The sequence below is a fragment of the Dama dama genome, chromosome 9 (genome assembly GCF_033118175.1).
Source record: "Dama dama isolate Ldn47 chromosome 9, ASM3311817v1, whole genome shotgun sequence".
NCBI classification, from domain to species: Eukaryota; Metazoa; Chordata; class Mammalia; order Artiodactyla; family Cervidae; genus Dama; species Dama dama.
The window spans coordinates 57,535,581-57,558,495 of NC_083689.1; the positions used below are offsets into that span (position 1 = coordinate 57,535,581).

The 22,915-nt window shown below is 36.5% G+C and overlaps 1 protein-coding gene across 2 annotated transcripts; it reads right to left on the reverse strand.

The window, feature by feature from the left end:
• Positions 1-567: 567 nt before the first annotated feature.
• On the reverse strand, positions 568-19,225 carry YIPF5 (Yip1 domain family member 5). 2 transcript variants are annotated; one of them, XM_061151635.1, is made up of 6 exons: positions 19,086-19,225; positions 18,442-18,561; positions 8,216-8,388; positions 7,246-7,391; positions 5,357-5,538; positions 568-4,052 (listed from the first exon to the last, which is right to left on the reverse strand). In XM_061151635.1, the coding sequence occupies exons 2-6, from the start codon at positions 18,549-18,551 to the stop codon at positions 3,890-3,892; spliced, it is 774 nt and encodes a 257-aa protein (XP_061007618.1). In that variant the 5' UTR covers positions 18,552-18,561; positions 19,086-19,225; the 3' UTR covers positions 568-3,889. The 2 variants fall into 2 exon arrangements, with proteins under 2 accessions (XP_061007618.1, XP_061007619.1); XM_061151636.1 differs by lacking the exon at positions 19,086-19,225 and adding an exon at positions 18,861-19,000.
• Between the last annotated feature and the right edge of the window lie 3,690 nt (positions 19,226-22,915).

Sequence of the window (22,915 nt, forward strand, 5' to 3'; positions counted from 1 at the left end):
ATTAAACTCACAAAAAAATGTTAACATCCGATTTTTAGAACCTAATGTGCTCAAGAAAGTAATTCTGCTTTTAAATTAGGAGAACAGCTTTGTGATTAATTAGTTTTCATTTGAGTATGTAATCACTTTAATTTATTTGCATAAACACGGGACACTGTGCTCCATCAGCAGGTAATGTTCTTTATTAACTAGACTAGGAACCTAATGGACAAGAAGAAATATTGCTATCTGTGATGCAAAAATCAGAACTACACATCGTCTTGATTTCATTCTTCAGGTTTTAAGGTCCCCACTCTGAGATAACAATACAATTATAATATAAAACACTTGGCAAAGTAATCTGTCAATCTCTAGAAATCAATAATTTAATATCTAATGCTTCATTTTTTACCAATTTCCCAGTTACAAAAAGAGTATTCATGAACAAAGTACCTTATTGAAATTCAAGTAATAATAATGTATTAAAATTCAGACTTCAATAATTTGGATGGTGGCCGAAGTAGAGTTGATTAAAAGTCAATTATTTCTTCATTGGTGGTGTAAAGTAATAAGAGCCTACATTGTGGAGAAAGTGGTGAGGACAGGCTTTATTTAAGATGTTTGAAAGGAAACACTATATGCTTGACAAGTGAATGACAGATCATACTTATCTATTCATTAAAGTATAGAAACCAATTTTTCCTTATGGTATTTCCAATCAACCTTGATATCTTGTTATTGCCACTCTTTTTCCCAAACCCTAAATACATCCTAAAAAGAAAAAAAGAAACTCATTATAAATTACTATATTTGAAAAGGTACTTATGTTTTTGCCTTGATACTAAATGTTTCATTCTTAAAGTTATTTTGAAATAAGCATATTATTAGATACAAATTGCTTGAGAAATAACTTTAAGCTTTTTTCCCAAATAAATTAAGATTTTTAATAAGTGAGTTCGTTTGGTGACCAGTAATTGGAATCTGACACTACAAAATGAATCAGTGGATACTTGGGAGGATAATTTCATTTGGGGCCACGATTTGGGGAGGAAGTTTGCTCTAGGTAAAGTTTTGAAGGAAGGCCCAATGCTATTCTATTCATGCTATGATCTGTGTACTGAGTTTTTGGAAAACCATTGGCCCTACTTTATGAAAGGCCAAGCACTGTGTCACTTATATATTTTTCCTCCCACAGGGCAAGTTAAGCAAATTGTCTGAGTCATTACATTAGACCTGCTCTATATGAAAACAGGCAGATCTCAAAATGTTATTGTGATGCCCATAATTCTTCATGATTGCATAAGAATATCCTGTAAGATAACATTATAGAGATAACTGTCCTTAGTTTTGAGAATATTTAGTATATTTTATAAGTATATTTTGATATACTTAGTATATCTGAGTTGAGCAATGCCTATTAGAGTTGTAAAATGCCATATGCATAGTACTTAGATCCTATCCAATGATCAGGTCATCAGATATATTTTAAACAATTCTCTTTGATTGGATGGGCAGCATCTGAGGATAGTTAGTATTTAAAGATTTACAGATTTTTTCATTATCTGCATAACTATATCTGGTGAAAGAATGCCTATCTCTATAAGCTTTGTTATACAGCTTGTGAAACATCCATTGGTAAATGCAGTATTACAGCAAAGTTGTAAAATACACATTTACACTATATGTAAAATCAACTACACGTCCTTGGCATACACATGCTTGCATAAACGACACACTAGCTTGAGTGAGTGAACCTGCAAACTCCACTCCCAGACAGTTTTACTCAGAGACAGTGAACAGGCAAGCTTTTAGTAATGCTGTGAGCATCTCCAGTATTTAAAGGTACAAGCATGTTTTGGCATAAAATGGGTGTAAAAGCAAACCATATGCTCTTCCTGACACTTAACTGAACCAGTAGAAAAAAGTTACCACATAGTATTCTTGAGACACAGTATATTTGTTTTTTAAGTATGCACAAATATGGCTATATATACTGTATTTTTGATTTGAGTTTTACAAAGGGGAAATTTTGGCTACATATGACTCTTCATGTAAACAAGCATATTTGAGAGCTCAACTCTTACTTATATCAAAGGCAACTCCACTGTATAGCTGTTTTGACAAAATAGCTAGATATAAAATAGCTTTACAACTGATTATTTTGGGTTAAATAAAAGCCAGCTAACAACAAAAATCTCTACATCACTAAGGTAAAGGTTATTTTGTTGGAGGTGGAGGCAAAAAATAAGAAAACAATTTGATTCATTTGGGGAATCTGGCTGAAGATTAATGGTCTTAAGTTTAACCAACAGTGGAAGATTTTAACACCCTGCACATCATCTGCCCTCTTCATTAGGAATAACTTGATACTAACAGAAGGCACCCATGACATTCATCTTAGGAAGAACTGTTTACATTTATAAAATGAATTGAAAAGGCAAAAAAAAAAAATACTATCCAAGGACTGTAATAACAATATTCTAAAACAATTTGGTAAGTTTAAAAACCCAGCCAAAACCTAATTATTAGTGACTGCACTCCTCCAGAAGATTAAATATTAATGAAGAAAAACAAATTCATAATTTGAGATCAGAAATCATGATCTTCTTATAAGTAGTATGTTTATATTATTTCAATCTCTTATGGTTGAAAACTAGCTCTAAAAAAGAACTGAGAATATGTCAGCTTGGCATTTCTTTTTAGTCTAAAAGTCTCTTCTTAAAAGAAAAGAAAAAGAAAAAAAGCAATACTTCCTCCCAGTATGGCACCTTTCTCATAACTGAGCTTTGTCCAAAATCAGAAGCAGTTTCTCTAGAAAAAGCCAATCAGTACACAAGATACAGTATTTCCTTATAGATTTTTCTAAATGCAAGCATGACATTAATGAAATAAGTTTAATACAAGAAAATAATGTTGTAGCTCAAAACAAACTGCTTTTTGTTCAATCTCACTTTTTTTTTTATTCTGTACTAGATGACCACTATTCCTAAAGCTTAGAATAAATTGGGAATACAAGTCAAAATCAGAGCCTAATTAAATAAAAAGGAACACCGAAAATCTTGGTTTTGCAAAAGTAAACTCAACAACACAATTTAAATTAATTGGGAAAATTTTAATCAGTAAGCATCAAACGCACTTTACATTGGGAACTGCAATACTGAAATTGTGACATTTTAAGTATTTTCCTCAAAAATGGTTAGTGATTTTCTTTTTCCTGGGAAACATGGAAATCCAACTATAACATTAATGTGGCCAGTCTAGGTCACTATGTTTTAGTTAATGTTAATATTTAAATAGATATTCCATTCCATGTCCACAATAAGGTAGACTGTGAACTACCTGTATTGCTGAATTTTAGCCAAAATTCCATAAAATAACTCAGAGGAACGTCAAATTTCTGAAGTGCAAACTCATAAAACTTTACATTGGGATCACTTTTTGGCTTCAATTGCATCTGACTTGACAATACAGGCAAGTTTTCTTTCCTAATTCCTTGGGAAAGTATTTCTCCAGTAAGTCCTGTGTCTTCTCTACTATGGATTGTTTTTAAGATATCATCTCTGTGGTTAGTTTCCCACAGTTGATAAAAATCTATCAAAACCACCATAATATACAATTAGCAAGGGAAAAAGTTGTTTTTCTAAGGCTGCAGGAACAGGAAAGAAATAGCACTTCTTATTTGTATAAGCACAAACACCTTTTAAAACTAGTCATACTGCATAAATCCAATATAGTATTCAAAAGTTCTATAAAAATGAACAAAAGATACTTATTCACTTCCACTGCTCCAAGAGTCAAACATTAGATCTGCATGAGAGTTGCACTGTAGCCGTTTGCTGGTCCGATTGAAGAGTTCAAAGTCCTTTTCATTACTTGGCCCAATGATGTCCACATCCCAGATAAATTCAGTTCAAAAAACGGAAATTAGGGCGAAGACTCCATATAGCAAAGCACAAGGATATGCGACTAGAAGTTGCTGTCCTTCCATGGCTAATGCAGAAATGAAAATTTTGGAAGCAGAGAAACTACACCATCCAATAATCCCAGCAGTAAGGATGATTCCTACCACTCCTCTGTGACAAAGAGAGATGGGGGCAGAGAGAGAAAGCAGAAGGTGAGGCTAGTTATGTAAGAGCACTACCATAACCAATTCTGAAGAGAAGTGTTTAAAAGTTAAATCACATGTAGACGTCTACAGAAATAAACAAGATCTTTCTTCAAATGCTGATATATCTCAGTTAATTCAATTATTTCATGTGATAAAAAGCTTACTCGTAACGTATTTTGCTTTTTAATTTACCACAATTTCTCAACCTTGGCAGCACTGACATTTGGCCTGTGTGTACTTCTGCTGTGAGGGTTGTTCTGTCCACCATTAGGACATTCAGCAGCATCCCTGGCCTCTAGCCATAAAGTACCCATTGTACCCCTGCCCCTCCAGAGTTCTGACAACTGAAACTGTCTCCAGACATTGCAAAGTGTCCCCTGGTAGCAAAAGTGCCCCTGTGTGGAAAACACTGTTTTAGTAGAAACACAGTCTTTAAAATTCAAATATAAACATATCAATTTTAACAAATGAGAAGAGTGAAGCAGTCTCTACACTGAAAATCTGAAGCATTTTCATCCAAAACAGGGACACTGAGGCCATCACCCTTCCAAACCTCTACTATCAGTTGATACATACTCTTCTATGCCGTCTTTTCCACTCTAGGTATAACAAAGCTCAATCTTTCCTCATGTCCAGCACTAGCCAGGAGGGAACTGAACTACTGAGAGAGGATCTGTGCACTGGCCATGAGGAGCAACTTTATGAGCAGTAATATATACCTCTCTCTTTAACCCTTACTTAAAGTATTATTTTAAAATAACACAACTTTAAAGCTGTGTACAAGGATATCTGAGAACACAGTAGGCTAAAAACAGTCTCTTGACATAAAAAATTCCAGTTTTAGTTAAGAAGCTACTAAACAGAGAATATGCGTTTATTATTCATTCACTTAGCATATGCCTGATATAGTTAAGAAATGAGATATAAAAAAAAAAATCAAAGAGAAGGTAAGTATAATTTTAACAACCTGATCTCCTCCATGCAATATTTAAGTTAACAATCACCTCTGTTCAATTTGTTTATGGACACTGCTAAGTTTACCTAAAACTAGTGAAATTCCTTATTATATGGAAAGCAGAGATGGTATAAATGATTTTTAAATTTATTCTCACTTCCATTATTCATCACTGAAAAGTATGTAACACAGTCTTCATTTATAACAGCCACTATCTGTTTACTGAATCAGTGATTTACCTCAAACTGATAGTGAACTAAATTCTATTACACAGAATTGGTCAATCAACTCCCAAAATAAAGATCAGTACTTACTGCAAAGAAAATATCACTGCGAAGCTGGAAAGCAGGATCATAGGAAGAAGACAATATCCAAGGACACTTGCCACACAACCAAATGAAACACCAGTCATACTCATTAAGTTTAATAAACAAAACATTCCTAGGCATCCAATTGCACTGATCCCATATACGTAGCCAAACTGGATTTTGCCAGCCTATGGGTAACAAAAAGATGACATGTTAGAGGCAAAGAAAGTTACTTTGGGCTTCTTTCACCTAAAATGGTACTTATAGAAGATATTTAATTTGTGAGGATTAAAATCCACAGAGGTATCTATTCTTTATATAGGGAAGTAAAACAGTGAGCAGACTGCCTTTTATATCTTTCTAAAGAAGTTTAAAGTACCAACCTCTCAACACACAGATATTCAGGATTTCATTTTCTAGCTACCATATGAGTTTGGCATAGAATTCAACTAATAAAGATAAAAACCACTGTAGAATCACCTCAAGTCATAGATTTCTAAAAAGAAATCTGGCTGATTTTAAGCAAATAAACTACCAAAACAAGATGGAAAGTCATTCAAATATTTGGATAGTAGCTAATATCACTTGAACACACACAACTCCACCAAAATTGCCCTGAAGCAACTATTATTTTCATTGGCAGATGTAGTCATAATCATTTTAACAGCAGAAATAATTTCATCATTGACTTTATATGGGTGTTAAAGGAATTAGGAGATAGGAAGCCAGGATAAGCAGGGAGCCAGGGTTCTGTGGGGAAGGGAGGAGAAAAGAAAAGTGATTAACTATTGAGCAAGAAGAATAAAATGGAAGATATTTTCTTCTTTCACTATTTTTCCAAATTCTTGGTTGCTTTATACAGTTCTCTGACAAGCAAAAACTTTAAAAATTTTCTGCTCTTACAAAAGACATCACTAAACAATCTTAGGACAATAAACAATAGCTTAATTGGAGTTAGTACTCTTAGTCATGCTACATGAACATTGTATTTAGGTCATGCTATCACTAAAATCAGTCTGCAGAAAAGCCTTTAAAAAGTTCTGGTTTGTCACACATCTGACATATGAAACTCAATTATAAAAATACCTCTATAAATTACATTAATGGAAAACTCTCTGGGATTTTTGTTAGAATCAATACTTATTTGTAAATATTTGATTAAGAGTGTAGAAGTTTAAAAAGGTTTATTAATAATAATAAAATCTGACACTGGGTACAATACATTAAACTTTTCAAAGTGTTCTCATATAACCTGTCTTAATCTCCAAAACAATCCTGTTAGGTGGGAGGCATTATTTATCAGAGGGAAGTGAAGGGTGAAATCAAGAGCAGATTAGAAGCACTGAGTTCATGCCTAGCTTTTCTGACTAAAAATTCCATCTTTAATTCATTATATTGTTTATCTCTTCTAATTCAGAAGAGGACATAAGATAAAATAAAATAAACATTAACAATTATATTTACAATTTCTCATTTTCAATATGCTTCAATATTCTTAGGGAGAGGAGAGACAGAGACTAAAACTTGTTGTCTTTTAATTTATTAATTCATTAAATATTAAAATAATATATAAGAAAGACCAGTACTTATGCAACAAAACACTACTCAAGGATGACTTAAAAAAAAAGGAGAAATTTTGATGAGCGACTAAAGCCACATGTTATTTATTAACAATTTTCCCTAATAATTGGACCACTTATTGGAACAAGAAACGATTTCTAAATATACCATATTATCAACAGAGAAGTGATGAATATGTATAAACTTAAACAACTCGATACCTTTTAAGACACATCAAAACTTGATGTAAAACAAGAGTCTTAATAAAGGCTCTTCATGGAATATTTAAATTCCATTCTTTAATCTCACACTGAGAGTTCCAACTAGAATCTTACCAGTAACAATGTAGCTCCAAAAGCAAGGCAAAAAACCATTGGTCCTGCCAAATCAGTCTCATTCATGATGCTGCCATCTGCTACTTTCAAGGGGTGTAAAACTGTCAGCGTTTTTTGCCAGATGTGGTCAAAATTGATACCCAATTCTAAAGAAAAAGAAAATAAGAAAGTCAATTAGGATTTGTGATATACTTTTAGTTTACCAGAATTTATGTTGTAACAGGGTGAAAGAAAAAATGAAACAACCACTATCAAAAAAGTGATCTAACAACATCAGATGATATTATTCTAGTGAGTCCTCAGTCTTTACTGATTAAGGTGCTTATTCCACAAATATCAAATCTCTGGTTTGGTGTCAGAAAAAGGTAAGGACATAATGAATCAGACACTCTGAGCTATGACTTTATAGCAAAGAATACACAGACAGCATTCATGGTAAGGGGCTCTACACCCAGGGCTTCAGAAACACAGGAGGCCCTGCAAAAACGTATACAAAAGTATGTCTTCTATGTATATATGTGCATTTTTCTGAGAAGAGAATGCATAGCTTTCACTGGACTTCCAAAGAGTATCTGATCTTCCCCCAAATTTTTAGAACTATTGCTTTTCGGGTTTGGAGATACAATTTGAAAAACACCATTCACTGATGTTATTAGCTCTATCAGTTTGTTTTCATGCAGAAGAGTCAATACCATGCTATTTCCTCTCATTTCTTCCACTGACAGAATTTCATCAATAAAGTAAAGTAAAAGTTACTCTGCTCACATACTGACATACTTTATTATCACTATATAAAGATCTATTAAAAACCTGGTTCTCTGGCTCAGTGTTGTTCGAAATGAGTCATTTAGTAGAAAACATTTTCCTACAACCTTATTCTTTTAAAGGTAAGAGGAACTTCTCCAAACAAAGATTTACATTCACCATCTGGATACTACAGAGTACTATCAAGAGTTGCAACCAACTGTACCTTCTAATAAAGGTGGTTCATCTTCAAAGTTGTTTCCATAGAATGGCTGAGATGTAGTTGGAGTATATGCCTGAGTTGGCTGGAAAATCTGCCCGGTGTATGGCTGTTGTGGCTGCATCATGTCTGCAGGGACAAACCGGCCTTGGTGCGAGTAGTCATAGCCAGCATACTGTCTAAAAAGCCAAGTAAGGTTACATGCCTCAGAATTATGTCAACACCCAAATCTGATATCCTTGACAGGCAAGAAATATGTCATGCAATTTCCAGAATATCTACTTTCCCAGTTTTTATAAACAGTGGTAGAATTAACTACTAAGATCAACTTAATTATCTACAATAAGACAGATGGGTCATGGTGGAGAGTTCTGACAAAATGTGGTCCACTGGAGATGGGAACGGCAAACTACTTCAGTATTCTTGCCTTGAGAACCCCATGAACAGTATGAAAAGGCAAAAAGATAGGACAATGAAAGATGAACTCCCCAGGTCGGTAGGTGCCCAACATGCTGCTGGAGACCAGTGGAGAAATAACTCCAGAAAGAATGAAGAGATGAAGCCAAAGCAAAAACAACACAGTTGTGGATGTGACTGGTGATGGAAGCAAGTTCAATGCTGTTAAGAGCAATAGTGCATAGGAACCTGGAATGTTAGGTCCATGAATCAGGGCAAAAAGGAGATGGCAAGAGTGAACGTTGACATTTTAGGAATCAGCAAACTAAAATGGACTGGAATGGGTGAACTTAACTCAGATAACCATTTTATCTACTACTGCGGGCAAGAATCCCCTAGAAGAAATGGACTAGCCATCATAGTCAGTGGCAGAGTCTGAAATGCAGTACTTGGAGGCAGTCTCAAAAATGACAGAATGATCTGTTTGTTCCCAAGGCAAACCATTCAATATTGCAGTAATCCAAGTCTATGCCCAGATCAGTAATGCTAAAGAAGCTGAAGTTGAAAGGCTCTATGAAGACCTACAAGACCTTCTACAACTAACACCCAAAAAAGATGTCCTTTTCATTATAGGGGACTGGAATGCAAAAGTAGGAAGTCAAGAAACACCTGGAGTAACAGGCAAATTTGGCCTTGGAGTACAGAATGAAGCAGGGCAAAGGCTAATAGAGTTTTGCCAAGAGAACACATTGATCAAGCAAACGCCCTCTTCCAACAACACAAGAGAAGACTCCACACATGGACATCACCAGATGGTCACACCAAAATCAGACTGATGAGATTCTTTGCAGCCAAAGATGGAGAAGCTCTATACAGTCAGCAAAAACAAGACCAGGAGCTGACTGTGGCTCAGATCATGAACTCCTTATTGCCAAATTCAGACTTAAATTGAAGAAAGTAGGGAAAACCACTAGACCATTCAGGTATGACCTAAATCAAATCCCTTATGACTATACAGTGGAAGTGAGAAATAGATTTAAGGGACTAGATCTGATAGAAAGAGTGCCTGATGAACTATGGATGGAGGTTTGTGACATTGTACAGGAGACAGGGATCAAGACCATCCCCAAGAAAAAGAAATGCAGAAAAGCAAAATGGCTCTCTGAGGAGGCCTTACAAATAGCTGTGAAAACAAGAGAAGCAAAAAACAAAGGAGAAAACGAAAGATACACCCATTTGAATGCAGACTTCCAAAGAATAGCAAGGAAAGATAAAAAAGCCTTCTTCAATGATCAGTGCAAAGAAATAGAGGAAAACAATAGAATGCGAAAGACTAGAGATCTCGTCAAGAAACTTAGATACCAAGGGAACATTTCATGCAAAGATGGGCTCAATAAAGGACAGAAAAGGTATGGACCTAACAGAAGCAGAAGATATTAAGAAGTGGCATGAATACACAGAAGAACTGTATGAGAAAGATCTTCACAACCCAGATGATCATGATGGTGTGATCACTCACCTAGAGCCAGACATCCTGGAATGTGAAGTCAAGTGTGCCTTTGGAAGCATCAGTATGAACAAAGCTAGTGGAGGTGATGGAATTCTGGTTGAGCTATTTCAAATCCTGAAAGATGATGCTGTGAAAGTGCTGCACTCAATATGCCAGCAAATTGGGAAAACTCAGTAGTGGCCACAGGACTGGAAAAGGTCAGTTTTCATTCCAATCCCTAAGAAAAGCAATGCCAAATAATGTTCAAACTACTGCACAATTGCACTCACCTCACACGCTAGTAAAATAATGCTCAAAATTCTCCAGGCCAGGCTTCAACAATATGTGAACCATGAACTTCCAGATGTTCAAGCTGATTTTAGAAAAGGCAGAGGAACCAGAGATCAAATTGCCAACATCTGCTGGATCATCAAAAAAAGCAAGAGAGTTCCAGAAAAACATCTATTTCTGCTTTATTGACTATGCCAAAGGCTTTGACTGTATGGATCACAACAAATTGGAAAATTCTGAAAGAGATGGGAATACTAGACCACCTGACCTGCCTCTTGAGAAACCTGTATGCAGGTTAAGAAGCAACAGTTAGAACTGGACATGTAACAACAGACTGGTTCCAAATAGGGAAAGGAGTATGTGAAGGCTGTATATTGTCACCCTGCTTATTTAACTTATATGCAGAGTACATGAGAAATGCCAGGCTGGATGAAGCACAAGCTGGAATCAAGACTGCCAGGAGAAATATCGATAACCTCAGATATGCAGATGACACCACCTTTATGGCAGAAAGTGAAGTACTAAAGAGCCACTTGATGAAAGTGAAAGAGGGGAGTGAAAAGGTGGCTTAAAACTCAACATTCAGAAAACTAAGATCATAGCATCCGGTCCCATCAGTTCATGGCAAATAGATGGGGAAACAGTGGAAACAGTGGCAGACTTTATTGTTTTTGGCTCCAAAATCACTGCAGATGGTGACTGCAGCCATGAAATAAAAAGACGCTTACTCCCTGGAAGGAAAGTTATGACCAACCTAAATAGCATATTAAAAAGCAGACACATTACTTGCCAACAAAGGTCCATCTAATCAAGGCTATGGTATTTCCAGTGGTCATGTATGGATGTGAGAGTCGGAATGTGAAGAAAGCTGAGCGCCAAAAAACTGATGCTTTTGTCTGTCGTGTTGGAGAAGACTCTTGAGAGTCCCTTGGACTGCAAGGAGATCCAACCGGTCCATCCTAAAGGAGATCAGTCCTGGGTGTTCGTTGTAAGGACTGATGTTCAAGCTCAAACTTCCAATATTGTGGCCACCTGATGGAAAGAACTGACTCATTGGAAAAGACCTTGATGCTAGGAAAGATTGAAGGCAGAGGAGAAGGGGACGACTGAGGATGAGATGGTGGAATGGCATCAGCAACTCAATGGACATGAGTTTAGGTAAACTCCAGGATGGACAGGGAGGCCTGGTGTGCTGCAGTCCATGGGGTCGCAAAGAGTCGGACTCTGAGTGACGAACTGAACTGAAGTTGTATTTTATCGAGAAAATTTCCAGATGATGCCAAAAGTCACTTATGCAGCACGGAAACATTTTACAAAATACTAATCTTTTGAATATCAAGAGATCAATAAATGAAAATATAAATGGTTTGTTTTCCCCCCTTTAGCGAGCATACATAAAGAGAGCTGTGAAATACAATGTATGCCTAAGACTATGAATAAAAACTTAGGATGACAGACTTTGTACTGCATGCTATATATTTTGCACTGTGAATCAGATCTCTCCATTGGGTGTAAAATCACTCTTCTGTATTCTCTGGAATATGTTATTTTTTCCAAGTGGATAAATGTCTTTAAGAACAATCATCAATTTCAAACAGTGAAAAATAAGAAGCATTTTCTTGTGAAAGCTTTCTGAATATAACAAAACATAATTAACACACCTTGCATTTGAATAGTTCTTTTAATTTTTTAAAGTAAATGTACACTTACTATGTCTTTTGCTATGTACTGTAACAAATCTTACACTTTAGAAGCAGACTTTGCTATGGCTTTTTTAGTGATGAAAACAACTGAAGAATAGTGAAGGGGAACAGAAAAATATCGAAGCAATAGCTTTTAATGATCTGTCTCACCATTTTCTGGAAAAATATGACCTATTTATCAGGGGGCCAATCCAATTACACAGTAAGAAATAAAGAAGTAATTATTTTAAAGGTAAGACACTTTAAAAATGAGAACTGAAATGTCTTAGAGATCTTTTAGTCTCTAAGTCTCTTTAAAAATTTATAGTCGCTTTTTCATAAATATAAAAACCTAATGACCTCATTATTACTTGAGATTTTAAAGTTAAATCTAATTTTTAAATTAACTGAACATCTTGATTAAAAGCAAATCAAAGGTGGAATTCCTTGGTGGTACAGTGGATGGGAGGTTCGCCTGCCAATGCAGGGGATACTGGGTTCGATCCCTGGTCTGGGAAGACTGAATGGGCTGAAGAGCAACTAGGCCCACAGGCCTCAACTACTGAGCCCAAGTGTGCCACAACTCCTGAAGCCCGTGTGCCTAGAGTCTGTATTCTGCAACCAGAAAAGCCACCACAATGAGAAGTCCGTGCACTGCAACAATGAGTAATCCCTGCTCACTGCAACTAGTGAAAGCCTACCTGCAACAACGAAGATCCAGTACAACCAAAAATTAATTTATTAATAAAAAAGTAATTAATTAATTAAAATTTCAGCTACACATAGCTCATATTCTCTTGTCTTATGCTAGTCCAATACATGCTTAAAAATACTATTTATTTTTCTGGGTATAAGATATATTGATAGAATGCACTGCAGCAATATTTTAATGGCAAAAAACAAAAACCGTAAAACAATATAAATATATACCTGTAACTACAGTGTGATATGAGCATAGATTACTATCCATTGTTAAACAGAATGAGGCAGTTTTGTAGGTACTCAAAAGAAATGATAATCAAAAACATTTAGGGGAGAAGAGAAAAAATTAATATTCAGGAACTTCTCTGGTGGTCCAGGGGTTAAGACTCCAGTGCAGGTTCAAACCTCTCGTCCTCGTCAGGGAACTAAGAGCCCGCACGCTATGCAGTGTGGCCAAAAAACACATAAATAAATAAATAAATAAAATTTTTAAAACAGAAAAAAAAAAACTAATAAGTGGAATAGTATACATCATATGCACCCACTGTGACTATGCTTTTTAGAATATATATGCACATCTAGGTATATGTGCTTTATATACATATACATTATATACACAATTATATAGGTAAAGAAACCCCAAAACAGGTGAAGTAAGACACTTCATTTTCAGATTATAATCTTTTGCACCTTTAAAAATCCTATATAGTTATTATTTGTTGAAATTCATTAACTCTAAAATGTTATAGCTACTGAAATTTCCCAAAACATGTATAATAACTTTTTGAATAGTACTGTGTAAAGTGTTTAATGTGAATTGCCTCACATTATCTCACTACTCTAGAAGGTTAACTTTATCATCCTCTTCAATACCAAAATGTTAAAACTGATATTTGGGTTAAAATGATTTGTCCAGAGTGGTGCAAGGATTTAAAACCAGACTTTCTAATTCTAGTAGCTAACTCTTATAACAACTGTAATAAAAATCACCTTCAAATCCTATCTGACATCAACATGTTATTTTTTTTTCTGTATATTCATTTCCCCAGTCATTTTGGTATGCAAATACTTTGATTACTATTTATTTACTTACTTATTTACACACACACACACACACACACACACACACACACACACACAATCCCCATGGGGCTAGCTGGCTGAATTAGGATAAGAACTCACATCTTCTAATTTAGTAGAATACGCTATAGTGCCAACTCTCTAAGGATGTATCATAAATTCACCTTAGAGTTCATGGAACAAGTAGAAAAGCTCCATATGGAGGTTTGTACAATCTGCATAAACAGACTGTATTTTATTCTCTTTCTCTAGGGAGAGAAAGAGAATATAAATGTGTATGCAAGAGAAAAAACAAAAAGAATGACATAAACCCATGGTTCTCAAACTCCTTGATCTTAGAACCCATTATATTCTTAAAATTTGTTATTGAGAACTCCTAAAATTTTTTATGTGGGTAAAATCTATCAATAATTTTTCATTTTATAAATTAAAACAGAAATGCTTAAAATACTTATTAATATGTTAAAGTAAGATTAAATCTATCATATGTTACCATAAACTTTAAATGAAAAAGCTATTTTTCAAGACAGCTGAAAATTCTTATATCTGCCTCTATTCATTCTGTTGTACCATTCAGTTGAAGTATCTGAAGAAAATCTACTGTTGCAGATATGTGATTGGAAAATAGAGTGTTTTAATAATCTTTTCAGATTATTAATATTCTTTTTGATACATCAAAGCACAGAGCAAAGTGATAGTTTTTTAAACTTAACTTGCAATGTAGCAATTGGAAACAATGCTAATGAACTGTCTTGTACTTTGGATCCTTTCTTTACTCATGTATAATTTTGTAACATCATGCATTGGCCATTTAGAAGATATTAATATGAGTTATGCAGATGTTCCAAATATAGACTCACTTAATATGAAATATATGTATATAAATCATATTTGTTAATATCATCACTGGTCTCATCAGAATATAATTACTGGGAAGCTGACAAGTTCACAGTGATGGATACAAGTTTTCCAAAGTGCTTATTTTTGCCTGAAAATGTGAATCTGATTATACTGTCAACTGCTTTCCTTGAAGTTAACAGGTCACTTCATTCATTTTGAGAAATTATTCAAGTCTGAATAACCATAGTTTGTCTGTCAGATGTTCTTTCCAAAAAAAGGTTTCCATGAAAAAGTGGCTGATTCAGTTTGTGACTCAAATTGCATAGGTGCTTTTCCTAGAGATAATTATTATGCTTTAGTATGAAGCAGAAGTGCTTTAGAACTATTTCCCATTTTGTCACATAGAATATTTTAAAAATGTGTATTGTCAAGGGTCAGGATTTAAAACAATAATTCTTATAGCTTCACCAAGGGCATCTTTAAATGAAATGGGTTCACTCACCCCCAACAAGTATGTGATGAAGAAATACAATGATTACTAGAATAATTTGATGCCACTGTCTTGATTCACATTTGGGTACCAGCAGTTTTACCAATCACTGCTTTTACATCAGTGCAAATGTCAACACATCTAAAAGGTATAAAATGTCTCATTGTGTGTGTGTTAACCACTCAGTAATGTCCAACTCTTTATGACCCCATGGACTGTAGTCCTCCAGACTCCTCTGTCCATGGGGATTCTCCAGGCAAGAATACTGAAGTGGGTAGCCATTTCCTTCTCCGGAGAATCTTCCCGACCCAGGGATCGAATCTGGGTCTTTGGCATTACAGATTCTTCACCTGAGCCACCACAGAAGAGCAACATGTCTCACTACTATTACAAAAATAGTTTTGATCTTTCAAAACCTCCTGGGAGGATCTCAAGGACACTCTGGGGTCTGTAGACAACACTTTAGAACCACTGATACAGACCCCAAAATTTCATGTAAGAGAAATAATGCAAGCAAAAAAAAAGAGCTTTAAATGTGGCACTATTATTCTTTCATCAGATGAAAGAGAATGCCATGGAATTTTACACTTTCCCTTTTCTGGCAGGATCTGCTTAGGAAAATTCCTGACTTACTCCTACTGATTTTAAACTAAAACATAATATGGCAGACATGACCTTTACAGACTAAATCAACACTTCTACAGCAGGAAAAGTAGCAGATGAAACCAATGCTCTCATAAGCACTCAGTATCAATAACAAAGACAAAGCCTCTTAACATACTAGGTTGACAACTTAAGCTCATCAAAATCCACAGGCAGTCCATAAAGGTATTATCAGTTAAAGCAAGATGAAAAAATACTAGCTTTCAGTACTTGAAAAAATACATAGTTGGTATTTCTATATATTTCATACCCATATTGATAATACAATGTCTAATTAAGACATTCATAAAACTCAGCAGACTGAGATCAAAGGTCCTTTTACTTTTTGGGTTTATTTTTTGTTATATGAACGTAAAGTACCCATAGTGGAAACTATGCAAAATGTTAAAGCTGACTTCATATGGCAAATGTAGAACTATGAACTAATAATAACCCAAGTCAAACTTGAAGACAAGTCAAGTCAGATTATATCTGAACCTGTATTTTCATCAATAGAGAGAGAAAAGTTAGCTGACCTTTATTACCTAGTTGACATAACAAACAAAATACTATTTGATAAACTGAGATAAACATAGAAATGTCATTAAGGGGCAGATCCAATTGAAGGCACATACAGAAAAGCTCAATTTTTCTTAAAGTTCAGAAACTCAGTTATTACTGCTAACACACTAGTCTTATTTTTCTCAGCAACATCAAAAAATTCATATTCATTAATTGGCAGTAACATTTATGTAAGCACCTGGAATAAACTTCTTTACAAGCACCGAAGCAATGCTTACCAGTACATGATTTTTGTTGAAATGGGAACTGTGAGGATAGTTAGCAACAGCATATCTAAAACAACTGCTCTATGGCGAACTGTAGTGAGATGCTAAGTGTACAGAGAAGCTAAGTTACACCTTTAAGAGATGCTAACAAGGACAGAAAGAAAGAAACATAAGAAAGGCAGAGATACATTTCCACTTGAAATCTAAGTGGAATAATCCTGTTGAGTCTAAACAATATCATTTGGTTAAAAATACATCCAGGTCCACATACAGAGATAGGTTTTCCAAAGCCGTATTGCAGCACTCCAGCCATTCTTACATTCATCTGCCCTGTCATACACTGAACAATCACAAAAAAAATACATATTTAGGTAAATAAATGAATGGAGATTTCTCAACAGATTTTCTCCAATCCTGACCAATTAACTGATAAAAAGAGATAAATCTTCAATGGTATTATGTACTTGAGATTTTAAAAGAAACAAAAAAAGTGATTCAGAGATAAAGATTATTATCTACATGCTCACTTCCACTGTTCACTGTGTTAAGTTTTAGGGAAAAAGGCTTTACAATGTACCAAAATAAGCAGATTCCAGGTTTCTTTTGTTTTTGTAAAAAGTATAACCTATACAAGACAAGCCACACTGTGTTAATTTCCACACGACCTAATACTAATGCTTCTCTCAGACTAGATACACAGCCTTTCCATGCCCTCGTCCTGGGACAGTCTCCATGGTTTTTAATTCAGGGTCCATATGGACATCAGTTAACACATGAACTGTCTGGATGTTACACACACATTAATACAGATGTCTGACTGCAAACATGTATTTCTCAGAAACAGGCCCCTAGTTTTCTTCAGATTCTCTAAGGGATCCTGGACCGTCTAAAAACGGTTAAGTAACCCTGGTATAGGAAACTCCTTCACTAAAAGGGAGGCTGAAAAGATTAATCTTAACGATCTAAGAAACTAAGATGGAGAAGGAAATGGCAACTCACTTCAGTGTCCTTGCCGGGGAGGTCCCATGGACAGAAGTGCTTGGTGGGCTAGTGTCCATGGGGCCGTAAAGAGTTGGACATGACAGAGAGAATGAACACACACAAGAAACTAAGAATCTGATGTCCTAGAGGAGACTGGTAAAAATCCCTCCTTTTTAAATTTTTTTCCACAAACACCAGAAACTAGGGGAAAAAATACATTTTGTTGTTGTTTTTTCAACAGTTCAGGACTGGAAGGTTTTGAGTCTCTGACCTCGCACCCCCTCCTTCAATCTGCAACTGGCAAGTTGTACGTACTGACTGACCAAAAGTTTTGGTGTGAGAAGTAATAAAAGTGATTATCAGTTTATACGATTATATGAAAACCACCCGATGAACCACAGCAGGGAGCTGACACTGTTCAACAGTGTCCCTTAGTGCTTGCAGTTAACAATCGATACACTCCGAAAACTGGACTGATTTAACTACTAACGAAGCCGTCAAAAGATTTTAATTTAATTTTTAACTACTCTTGTGGTCTAAACAGCCTATCTCTAGGTACTTTACGCTCCTACCCATACCCTAAATGATGTTCAAATACTGTTCTTCAACAATCTATTTTTTCCACTCATGGCACATCTGAATATCTTGCAGAAAATACCGAACTCTAAAAAGGACAACGTCGTCCGACCCAAACAAGTGTCAAGATCTCTCCGGAGACAGGAAGATTATGAAACGTCACATTCCTGATAAGCAATTTGTTCCCACATTCAGTCTTAGGCAGAACCAAACATTCAGGGTACATGCTTTCACTGTAATCTCGACAAAACAAATGGCCAAAGTTGAAATGTTACTTGCTATAGGGTCCTCCACTTCCTCCATAATCGTAGGACTGCTGTGACTGGTCATCGATGCTGTAACTTGTCTGGTAGAAATCCGTGTTTAAATTATCAAAGCCTGACATTGCAAATGATCTGCAACAGAAAAGAAATGGCAAAGATATCTTATGCCCAAGGGCCTCCTGAATTCGACCCTGACACTCAACTTAGGCGAATACCCTCAGAAGGCGGCAAATGATTCTTCTAGATATTAGGGTTGCAGCATTTGGAAGGTGGGCCGCGGGGTGGGGTGTGCTAAAGAAATGTCTCTAAGTCAAGGCCCAGGAAGACACCTCCACTTCGAGGGGCTGATAAGCCCTGGGTAGGGGCGGGGACGCGGGAGGAGGGGTTCTGTGGGGTCTAAAATACCAACAACAGCAAAGATGATTCGTCACCTCGGGATAGGGCTTTACAGCTGAAAACACGACAGCCTCTTTGCAAAGTAAGGCCTGGGCCGGCCGGGAAAGCGCATAGTCTCGCAGGATCCGCGTCAGCAAGGCCCGAAAAGGAGGGAGGGTCGGAGAGAAAGGACCCGGGCGCGGCGCCAAGAGGCGGCCAGGAGCCGCCGTGCCCAGGTGCGGGGAGAAATCGAACAGCATCCCACGGAATTGGGCACTCACCAAACGTGGAAGCAGCGGCGGCGGCGGTAGCTCTGGCAGCCCCCCTAAACCCCCCAAACTCAGCTAAGGACCCTGTACCGGGCCGGTTACTACGTGTCAGAAGGGCAAAGAACTACTTCCGGGGCACGCCCGCTCACGCAGGCGTGTTGGCAGACTTTGGGCTCGGGTTGGAGGGCGGGGGGCGGGGTTGGTGGGGCGGTAAACGCGATGTGGAGCATGCGCGGTATCTGCCAAATAACTCCCGTGGCGGATTTACGGGAAGAGGGGAAAACTCCTGGCTGCTTGGTTAGCGGTGGAGGCAGAAAGGCGCAGGCGCAGCGATTGTTGCTTACTACTTCAGAATGAGAATTGCTTTGTAGACCTAGTGCCTGGGTGAAGGCGTGGAAGCGCCTTTCAACACAGATACACACACTAACCCCAAATGAGACAAACAAAAATAAAGAAATAAAAAGAAACATATTCCCTGCAAACAAAAATAACTAACAAAAAGACATAAACTATAAAAAAACAAAACAAAACAAGGAGTATACTCTAGAAAGAGAAGAGCAGCTACCCTTTGAGATTTTATGCTCCATAAAGAATTTCTGAAATCAATCATGCAATTATGTAATTTATCATGTTTTACAAATAATTTGATAATTGATTGATGTATGTACCATCCGCTCAGTGGTAAAGATTCTGTCTGCCAATGCAGGAGACATAGGAGATCTGCGGTACCATCCCTGGGTTGAGAAGATCCCCTGGAGGAGGAAATGGCAATTCAATCCAATAATCTTGCCTGGAAATTTCCATGGACAGAGGAGCCTGGTGGGCTGCAGTCCAGACTAAGTGAGAACACACACACACACACACACACACACACACACACACACACACACACACACATCCCACCCCCCACCCCCCATCTGCAGAATTCTAGGTAGAATGACTATAACCCGATTTGTTGGAGACAGCCTCAGTTGTCCCATTCTAATCTTGCTTTTTCCAGTATAATTATTAATTTTGTTCCCTTTTCATTTTCAAAAATATTAGTTTGGCTGATAAACTGTATGTTGTACTCTCTTTAAGCTTCACTGCCTAGGAAGCAGTTTCTAGTTACCAACAATGTGCATTAATGTATCACTTCATTTACTTAGTGATCTTACTGAAAAAAATTCTGGTCTGTTTATTCTGATGTTTCCACTTTTTTCCTGTCTAAAAGAGATATTACTCTCAAACTTGAACACAATACAAGAATATGAGATTTAAAAAGTACTTGCTTGTGAATGAATTGTTAAAGATGTTACTCAACTTCTGCTTCTGTCCATGAGAGTAATTACTATATTTACTGGATTTTCTTTCTTCTTCAATCCCGGCCTCAAATGAGAAGCCAAGCAAGAAAATTGTTATATGATTAAATCTTCCTTATTGTTTGTTTGGTAACCTGCAGAAGCCCCTTGGGGATTCTGAGAATATCAATCAATTTCATAGCTAGTAATGCAGGTTTTTCTTTTTAGAACTTTTCTTTCTTTCTTTCTTTTTTTTTGGTGTGCATACCCCACCTAGTGCCACCCCATGATTGTCTCCAGAAAATATATTAAAGGAAACTGGAGTACTTTGTAAACATGCTGACTTCTGTTAAAGTCATTGAGCCGGCTTCATTATGAGAGAACCCCAACCAGGTCAAGGGATGATGGAACATGAAGGGTTCTGGAGAGGCTGCCCAGTCCTTCCCTGGGACCTAGATGTCAGTCTCTAAACTTGAAACAAATAAGGGGAGAACATTCTAATCGTGAGCAATATCTGTTAATTATATTGACAGTCATGCTAATCTACACACTAACACTTCTACATTCTTATACAACATTCTACATTCTTATACAAGAAAACTCTGCTTTTTCAGAATGGCAGTTAAATTGTGCTTTGCTATCTTGGAGATGCCTTCTTTTCTCTCTGTTTTACAGTAAATATATCATGGGGAATTGTGCCAGGAAATGATGGTTTGAACATGGGTCCTTTCCCCTTGCTTTCAGCTATATCCACAGTGGGCATTTGAGGTGGGCATTTGACAGCTGTATGCTTATTATGTCAAGTTCCACAATGAAACCTGATAATTTTGGTAAAAACCAATGTAAGTGCTGAAGATTTGTTTTCACTATCCATGAATATTAATTATCTAACTCAAATATGACCATCATATTTCTCCCAAGTTATCCTTTATCCCTTAGAAAAGAGCTTCCTCATCAAATTCTGGACCTGTTATTTCAATTATTTTACCTTTAACAATAAATTATTGTTTATGAAGACATTTGCCTATAACAGCACCAAATGCTTTTGGATAAAACTGATTTGCAAAAGGCAATGAACTTTAACCATAATGTAATAATTATTCTTGGGACTTTGACTTCAATATTATAAATGCCTAATGGTCCCTTATTTTTTTTAAGTCTTTTAAAGACAATTTTTAAAACAACACTGTAAGTATTTCTAATGTAGAGCTCACAGATATCCTCTTAAATAGCATTTCTAATGTTCGATCAGCAGAAATTCCCAACTGGTCCCAGGGACCAGTTTCATGGAAGACATTTTCTCCACAGACCAGCAGTGAAGAGGTTGTTCATTTTTGAATGATTAAAGCTCATTACATTTGTTGTGTACTTTATTTGTATTATTATTACATCAGCTCCATCTCAGAGCATCAGGCATTAGATCCCAGAGGTTGGGGACCCCTGGATAGATGTTGTGGTCTGCAATAAGAATTTCACTGATGGTAATAGAAGTTCTGCATCTCAAATACGTTAGATGGAAGGGGAAATAATGTTAAAAAACAAAACAAAACAGCATTAGAGAACTGGGTTCTAGTGATGGCAGAGCCCCTCATGCCAAAGATGTATTTGAAAAATGTAATAACCCTTGTGTGTACTTACTGTGTGCTAGGCACTGCTCCAAGCTCTTCACACCTTTGAACTTAATTACTTTTGCTAACAACCTGATAAGGTAAGTACTTTCTATTTTTTCTTAGTAAAACTGAGAACAGAGAGGTGAAATAATTTGTAGACCTGAGATTTGAACCCAGATGGTCTGGATCCCAAGTCCTTGTGCTAAACCACTAGACTGTTTTGTTATTATGTTACATATGTGAATGGGGGAAAGGCAATATTTTTAATGAATATACGACTTTGTCTAATGTGTTGTTATCTATATATGTATACATAATATAAAATCACAATTGGACAGTTGATAATTATATCAGCATCCCCAAATGTGTGTATGTTCAAATTGATTTTCAAAATATTTTTTGTAGTCTTCTTGTTGGTTATGTAACAAATCTCCTAATGTTCAAGTTTACTTATATTAGTCATGTAATTTAGTTAATAATGTATAGTGATAAACGATGTATGTTCTGGAACCAGACTGCCTGGATTTACATCCTTACCAGCCATGAACCACTCGCCATTTACACTTACTAGCCATGAACCTTCAGTAACTTAGATAAGGGCTTTGGGCCTCATATTTCTCATGTGTAACAGCAGGATAATAAGTGTATTCATCATGTGTGGTTGCTAGGAGGATTGTTATGAGATAATGCATCTCATTATCTATGTCTAGGGCTTCCCAGGTGTCACTAACAGTAAAGAACCCACCTGCCAATGCAAGAGACATAAGAGAGGTGGGTTTGAACCCTGGGTGGGGAAGATCCCCTGGAGGAGGCAATGGCAACCTGCTTCAGTATTCTTGCCTGGAGAATCCCACGGACAGAGGAGCCTGGCGGGCTACAGTCCATAGGGCTGCAAAGAGCTGGACATGGCTGAAGCCAATTAGGACACATGCATCTACGTCTAAGTACTAAG

Bases quoted from the DNA above. Each gene is read 5' to 3' on its own strand.
- YIPF5 (XM_061151635.1), bottom strand. From the start codon at position 18,551: ATGTCAGGCTTTGATAATTTAAACACGGATTTCTACCAGACAAGTTAC. The intron at 5,539-7,245 runs GTAAGATTCTAG...TGTTACCCATAG, and splicing joins TTGGAGCTACATTGTTACTG to GCTGGCAAAATCCAGTTTGG. The intron at 4,053-5,356 runs GTAAGTACTGAT...TCTTTGTCACAG, and splicing joins GCAGTGATATTTTCTTTGCA to AGGAGTGGTAGGAATCATCC.